At 41.6% G+C, this 8,307-nt stretch overlaps 1 protein-coding gene across 6 annotated transcripts in view; it reads left to right on the top strand.

The window, feature by feature from the left end:
• Positions 1-1,488: 1,488 nt before the first annotated feature.
• The window catches only part of itga10 (integrin, alpha 10), a 44,961-nt gene continuing 38,142 nt past the window's right edge, over positions 1,489-8,307 (top strand). For 3 of the 6 annotated variants that reach the window (XR_007439559.1, XR_007439558.1, XM_049480478.1), the window contains exons 1-4: positions 1,489-1,725; positions 2,193-2,315; positions 4,127-7,443; positions 7,649-7,849. Coding sequence is in view for 4 of the 6 variants with exons in the window: in XM_049480478.1 (XP_049336435.1) it covers positions 7,798-7,849 (52 nt within the window). In the remaining 2 variants the exon portion in view is untranslated. The remainder of the gene's footprint in view (positions 1,726-2,192; positions 2,316-4,126; positions 7,444-7,648; positions 7,850-8,307) is intronic. The other 3 variants (XM_049480480.1, XM_049480481.1, XM_049480479.1) reach the window with 3 other exon arrangements.

Raw genomic sequence — 8,307 nt, 5'->3', positions numbered from 1 at the left:
CTGTGTTAGTGTGGTGTATAGGCTGTGTTAGCGTGGTGTATAGGCTGTGTCACCGTGGTGTAGAAACTGTGTTACCGTGGTGTATAGGCTGTGTTAGCGTGGTGTAGAGGCTGTGTTAGCATGGTGTAGAGGCTGTGTTAGCGTGGTGTATAGGCTGTGTCACCGTGGTGTAGAGACTGTGTTAGCGTGGTGTATAGGCTGTGTTGGCATGGTGTAGAGACTGTGTTAGTGTGGTGTATAGGCTGTGTTAGCATGGTGTAGAGACTGTGTTAGCGTGCTGTATGGGCTGTGTTAGCATGGTGTAGAGACTGTGATACCGTGGTGTATAGGCTTTGTTAGCGTGGTGTAGAGGCTGTGTTAGAATGTTACAGAGGCTGTGTTAGCATAGTGTATAGGCTTTGTTAGCGTGGTGTAGAGGCTGTGTTAGAATGTTACAGAGGCTGTGTTAGCATAGTGTAGAGGCTGTGTTAGTGTTGTGTATAGGCTATGTAAGTGTGGTGTAGAGGCTGTCTTAGTGTGGTGTAGAGGCTGTGTTAGCCTGGTATAGAGTCTGTATTACCGTGGTGTATAGGCTGTGTTAGCGTGGTGTAGAGGCTGGGTTAGCTTGTTGTAGAGGCTGTGTTAGCATGGTGTATAGGCTGTGTTAGCATGGTGTAGAGGCTGTGTTACCGTGGTGTAGAGGCTGAGGCTGTAGGTAGAGGTGTTGGGAATGTGGAGGGTTGGGCTGCAGCTGTATTAAGTTACAGTTTGACCCTAATAAACATTTAAAAACCCACTCTACCCTCTGCCCCTATAAACCACCCCATAACTGCCCCGCCCCCACCTTTATTACCCCCAGGGGCGGTAAACTGCAGCTGCTTCTCTGCCCTCCACAAAATCCACAACACAGACATACACACACCACAGGACCACACTTCTTCTTCACATACCATCAAACACTCAATCACAACGCTTAGACTGTAAAACACACACATGCATGCACATGCACCCACACTCACACACACGTGTGTTTTACTGTCCACTGACACACACACACACACACACACACTATCTGTCCATCCATCTATCCATCCATCCATCCATTCATCCATCTATGAGGGATGGTACCAAACGGTTCATTATTGTTTATCTGCTCCAGAGAGCTCTAAGTGTAACCCAGGTTAAAAAAAAGCCTGAGTAATTAAAAGTAGATTTTATTATTTGAAGTGAACAGAATTAAGATACAGCAGATTGGAATTAAGAATAACTAATCCTTATTTTGAAAAATCATAATAAATGGAACAAAATAACCCATTTATGAGCAATACTGAAGCTATATCCAAGCTGAAATAAAAAAGAAGCTGAGTAATTATTATAAATGAATAAAGACACAAATAGTTGAGAAAATAATTTGTCTTACTATTTTTTATATTATAAGATTTCCTTTTTTTAAAGTTGTACGTCACACGTTACAGCCAATAAGGTGACTGCGTTAAAGTGCACGGGAAATACTGCTGACCGGGTCAAGCGGCCGCCGGGAGCTGAAGTGTTCTCGGTAAAAAAAAGTGACAAAAAGTAAAATGAAATAGATTCTTGAGATAAAAGCTGGATTTATGAGATAAAGGCTGGATTTATGAGATAAAGGCTGGATTTATGAGAGAGAAGCTGCAGTGTTATCAAGCGAAGCCCACAATTATCTTAAACACTGATCTGTTGGGCTGAGCGGAGCGGAGCGTTATCGCTGAGGTAAGTTAATTTAATAAGAGTGACTATGCTAAGCTAACAGTGTAATTTCTGTAGGATTCTGGTGTCTGCGCTTAAACGTGTGAAAATGACTGAACTGATTAATGACGCGGGTAACTGAGACTAGGTTTAAGACTGAGATCTGGCGAAGCTAAAATGATGTTTTTTAATGTTTATTGGGGATTTTTCATCCTGTGTAGTTAACTTACAGGTTGAGCTGCGCGTGACCGCGAGAGACGCGCGCTGCATAAATTTAACCCTTTGTGTGCCGAACAGGGACACTCTAAATACATTAGAGTAATTTCTCTGTACATAACTCTACTATATTTCAAATAAGTTCAGTTAATTGCTAAAGAATGTCAGAATACTGTGGGAATGATTAGTTAATTGTTGAATATTGTGTTTAGAGCTGATTTGTGTTAAAACTTATATATACACCAATATTCACTAAGATTTATGACCTTTTATAGGTCCGTTTTTGCTAGAGTTTAAATTGGACCTTTCCACGTGGGATGGCGAGACTCCCTGGACAAGCGCTGTGGATAACATCACTGATCTGCCCCTTCCTTTTGTTGTTGCTGAACTTCAGAGCGGTAGGAGGAAACCCCTTACCTTTCACATTCCCACATCTACCTGTAACCTGTAAAACACACAGACATTAATTACACATTCACTTACACACACACACACTCACACACACACGCTTACTCACACACACACTTACTCACACACACATTAAAAAGGGAACTTTATATTATTGTGATAGGACTTGTTGGGAGAATCCCACGTTGGCGGTTTGTCACCTGAGCCCCACCCTGAGCCTAGAGCCAGTGAAACATCACACACACACACACACACACACAGGGTGAAGACTGGCATGCTTCACTGAATGGCATTCACACCCACACCACACACGCTGTGCACACAGGCCTTTATACACACTTCAGTTCTGAGTTCCAGCAGGAAAGCAGACTGATAGATTTCTCGAGTCGGTGCTGAATCAGAAGCTGCAGAGACGGAGCCGGACCCAGACTTTACCCAGCCAAGCATCTTCCCCACACAGAGGTGCGGAGTGCGGAAACAGCCGAGCCCTCCGCCGAGTTCACCTTCAGTATTACACCACCCGACTGTACCTGACCCCTCTGTGCCTTACCCCCCCAACACCGCCAACCCACCGCCCGGCACGCCCCATACAGCCCACTGCTGTTACTGCCAGCCTCTCCTACTGTAAATCACAATTCCTACGTTTACAGTGATATTATCTTCTGTCAACAGAACATTAATTATTACATCCTGTATGTTCAGTTAATCTAAATTAATCACATTCATCACTTTTTGCCAAGAACGTATTTTAAACTGTAAAGTTCTAATGAATTTGTCAGTTTATTGTAGTAGTACACTCTAATACATTTTTACATTAATAGCTGAAATGTGTTCTGTAATAATAAAATATACCAGATCTGCTTTAAATGATAAAAATGTGATATTAACAGAATTTTACCATATGTTGAACAAAAGTTTACTTTTTTTATTAAGTTATTTATAAGGACAGTTATATGTAAAAGGATCCTGCTGTATCACAATGCAAAGTAATATAATGGATTTGCCAAAAACATTTAATTATTTTTTTTAAACCAAAATAGCAGTCGGTAACAATAGAAATAAACTAAACTTTAGAAATGGATTTTAAAAAATTAGAATTTTGTTAGTCGGTAGTAAAGCAGTGCTGGAACAGATGGTGTTATTGCACTCTCTACTGCAGCATTTACACACTTACATACAGCACATTCGGTTTCACCGGACGGCAAGGCTGCGTTTCACGCAACGCAACTCAGTGTGATTTCTGCAAGAGTAGCTTGTCAGAACAGTTTAACAGCCAGATCTTGAGACGGCAGCAGTGTGTGGATTAAAAATAATGCACCGGACTGCAGGGCTACATGTACATAGCCTAATATTTGATATTGTGATATTAAAACGTGCATTCACTGTAACCGCAAAAAATGTGTACAACCACACACACACACACACACACACAGACTGACATTTGCAATGCATGCACAGAGACAATTATTCAAATTCAGTGGTGTTAACTGGACGGACAAGATTTTCCCCGTGACTCATTTTTTTACACAATAAAACACAAGTTCACACGCAGCTCTCCCCACACACACACTATACACACACCGCACATATAATACTCACACACACTATACATACACACTTCTGTGATAATTAATGCTCATCCTTTAACTCTGTCAAGGAGTACAAAAAAAAGCTTGGCTGAAGTTTCAGTGAGTTCAGGCTGTTCATATTCTTCTGCTTCATGTCTCTCAACCAATCAGTGCTCTGCGTTCTTCAGCCTAAGCTTTCTGTACCAATCAGTGTGCTCTGTTCATCCCTGCAGGACACCGCTGCTCCACTGCTGTACAGATTCCCATTATTATAAAACACAATGGCCTACATCACTTCCCAGCATGCATCCAACCATGCTGCTTTCAGGAGTGTGTGTATGTGTGTTTGTGTGTGTGTGGGGGGGCTGGGTCAAGGAAAAGTCCTCTATACCATTTAGTGGCCTAAATTGAAACAAAGAACATCCACATTAAGTTAGCTTTTCCATCAACAATTGACAGGTAAAAGGTATGATACATTTAAAACAGTACACCTGTAAAATAAGCAGTAAATGATGAAACCCCACAGCATGCAGGTTTATGTACTGAATCCTGTTAGTAATACTGTAATAAGACGATTCTCACTACAGTAATTAATGTGTCTGATCACACCCTTCACCTGCTGGCTGCGTGACAGACCTTCCACACAAACAGTGAAAAAACACGAGCGCACATTCCTGCAGGTGACTTACACAATTCACTGCGGTTATGAGGTATGAAGGCATGTTTGTTGAAGCTGCTGATGTGACCTGACGCTTGTTGGCAGAGATCCTCCAAAACGGTTGAAACCTCGCGGTAAGCTGATATTCAAGAAAGAACAAACACAGAAGAACAGACAATAACAGCGCCGCAGCCAGCGAATCACAGCACAGCACTACACGTATCGTACAGGCCTGAGGTAGTATACCCAACACATACCCCACACAATCACGAACTCAATGCATATCCTACACAGACTAATCATGTTCCCAACGCATATCCTGCACATACCCAACACATACCCTACACAATCAGATACACTATACAGACCCAACACATACCCTCCACACCCCAAATCACGTACCCAGCTCATATCATACCCACATGTGTATTCTGTGTCCAATTGGTCTGCCAGTTCTGCACATATTTAGAAATTCATGTACTGCTTATGTGAGGTGCAGAACACACAATAAACACTAGGAGCAGTGCATGAATTCAGCCGCACAAAAATAGCTAAAGGGCTACACACACTGGAGCTTAATATTATGGCAGCAGCGCTAAAACATTTTATATTGTTCTGTGCGAAGGGAAAACAAATCAATAAAAAAGTGACCAAACATGAACTACAAGGACACGTCTGTGAGAATTCTGTTTGTGGACTAAAGATCAGCATTAAACACACGTCCAGCTCCAAGATCTGGGTCAGAACCACTCTGTGCAGCTGGATCCTGATCCTGATGGTCCGACACCCTCTTCACTGACCCTCAACTCCGGAGCTCCTCAGGGTTGTAAACTCAGCCCACTCCTCCTCTCTCTGTACACCTATGATCTCATCATCAAGTTCCCTGATGGGTCTGATCACCAACAAGGATTATTCAACAGCCAACAGAGAGGAGCTTAACATCCTGACGAACTGGTGCTGGAGAACATCCTCTCCCTGAACATCACCAAGACCATGAAGCTGATGGTGAAATTCAGGTAGCAGAAGAGAGTGCACAGAAAGTCCTAAAGAGAGGACCGGCTCCCAAACCGGCCAAACCTGTACACCTGAACTAGGCTTCTGTCACCATCTAGTGGCAGAACATAGCCAGTGGAAAAGTGACGGATCAAAACTGCCTAGCTGAAAAAAGGACAACTCATACTGGTCAAACTGGTTAGGTTGTTTGACCTATTTAGCTCTTGGTTTATTTGAGTGTGGGTTTTAATGGTTTAGCTGACCAAGTTAAACAACCAGTACAAGCATGCATGACCAAGCTGGTTATCCCAGCTAAAAGTATCATACACTGTGCTGATGAGGACGTGGTTAAACTGCTGGATTACCGGTAAAGATTATGTTTTCAACCACCTTTAACCATCTAAGCCTGATTTAGGCCATATAAACTGGTGTTATGGTGGAATATTTCCACTGGTTGGATTGATTCGGCTGCAGTGCGTACTGTTTAGATTTTGCCTCTAGATGGAGACAGAAGTCTAGTTCAGATGTACAGATTTGTCAGGTGAGCGATAAAATAGTACACAGTAAAATCATCACAATATTCACAATATTTTATGGTATTTTCGTGATAATGAAACTCTTGGTGATATGACAAAACACTGAATTTAAAAAATATTTCAAGAATACACTACTGCAACAAAATAAAAATTAATACGATATAAAAAATACAAGAATTTTATCAGATTTGTAACAGAATCAATGATCCAGAATTATTAGTCCTGATACTAATAATAATAACACACTTCAAATATCTCCATATATCCAGGATTAAAGTAAAAATAAATGATACTGGACAGATGCAATCTGTCTCTATTAGATATATGATGGGAAATGAGAACAGTGTGAATTTTTCTTTTGATAAAAACAGTAAAAAAGTAGAACCTTGATGTAATAATTAGGGGTGGGTGATATGGCTCCATATTTTAGGATATAATATTGTTCACCATATTAAACATTTTTGGCAATATTATTGGGTACAATACGATGTAAGGGGAAGCAAAAACAGCATGGCATGAATATGAATGATCTCATTAGCAGAGCGGTTTGTCTGGAAGCTCAACAGCTCAGGCTCCAACAGCCTCATCAGGACCCAACCAGGGCAGATTCCCCTCATAAGGAGTTTTCCACTAATTACATTTGTTACATTGACATTTTCCTAGTGTTGGTTCTGTCTCTTTCTCACACGCTTCGGTCGAGGGCCCACTTTTTGCTGGTATTATTAAATGTGCTTTAATCCATTAGTATAAATACATGCTCCAGACACTGAGCCTCATTTAGTAATCATCTCAGAGTAACGATCTAAGATCAGCTCTCATCAGCTGTTTAATATTCAGTAAGATAACTGATGCTGGATCAGTGTTTTTATTCCATGAGGTTGATTCTCTTTCTCACACTTTAACAGTTCTTTGATGAATTGTAAGGGTTGTACTGACTTTTGTTGGATAGTCTCTGTAGGAGAGAGAAGTAAGAGGGGAAAAAGAGAGAGAAGTGGAGAGGCAGAGAGAGAAGGAGAGAGAGAGTGTTTGTGCTGAGTGTGGTTTGGGTCTGAAGCAGAGTTTTTCTCTGTGCTGCATAAAGACACTCTTTCATCCCCCCCCCCAAGTGTGTGTGTGTGTGTGTGGGTGACTCGGCGGGCTCTGAAGGAAAAGCAGTAGTAGTGCAGGAGGAGAAGTGTGAGTTCAGTGGAACAGCAGATCCTGAAGGAGTCAGACCACCTCGACCTCCAGCAGCCCACTAGAGTCCAGTTCAGCATTTAACGGGACCTAAACCAGAACCTCCTGACCCGACAGGTGCTGCGCTCCTCACCACCCGGTTCCCCACTACCCAGTTCTTTTCACCAACTAGATGGAGATCAACAAGGTAAGATGCATAGCATTTGCTTTCAGCTACATGGGTTTTAGATAGTACTGAAAAAGAGCACTGACATAGAACCCTATTTGTCTTCACTAAAGAACCCATGAGGAATCTTTGTTTATTTTACAAGCAATGTATATTTTTGTAACAACATGAAACTATGCCAGCCCTCTCAAAACCTGTCTAAGTGTGTATTTGGTTGTGGTTGTAGGCTGCGTGAACATGTGGAGGCTGTAGGATCTGTTGAACCGCTGCTCATTATGTCCACACCCCGACCTGCTGACCACTGAGCGGAGAACCTGACCAGACAGAAGAACCAGATACAAAAACCAGGAACACTGTTTCAAAAACAAGAAACAAATGGAGATTAGAACACACCTGCTGCTGCTGGAGCTGACCATCATTCTGAACGGTGAGCTTATCCAGTGTGTATTTATTCAGAACTCCGGGTTCTGTGGTTTATGTTAGTTCCACCAACAGGCAGTACAGTGATATTTGTACCCAGTATGAATCTGCACTGTTTGTAGTTTTTTATGGTCTAGCTGTAGTCATTGTGGAGTAATGATTTTAATTCAGTAAAGATTCAGGTTTTATTGTCAGAAACTAATCGTTAGATAACTCAGTATGAATTTGCAGAAAGTGTAGTTTTTACTGTTTGGCAGTAATCATTGCGGCGTGCTTTTATTCCAGCATGAAACTAAATTATGAATAATCAGTTCATAGTGGATTAAAATCACATTACTCTGTAAAAAACTACACATGGTAAATTCCTATTGGATATAATAAAAATAACATTTTCTCCTTTATTGTGATTAAATGGGTGTATGTGTGGTCACACTGTTGACGAGTGTGTGTTGTATCCAGTGTGTA

Source organism: Astyanax mexicanus, chromosome 6 (genome assembly GCF_023375975.1).
Source record: "Astyanax mexicanus isolate ESR-SI-001 chromosome 6, AstMex3_surface, whole genome shotgun sequence".
Taxonomy (NCBI): domain Eukaryota; kingdom Metazoa; phylum Chordata; class Actinopteri; order Characiformes; family Acestrorhamphidae; genus Astyanax; species Astyanax mexicanus.
Note: the sequence above shows the minus strand (reverse complement) of the source record. Positions and strands in the feature narration are given on the sequence as shown.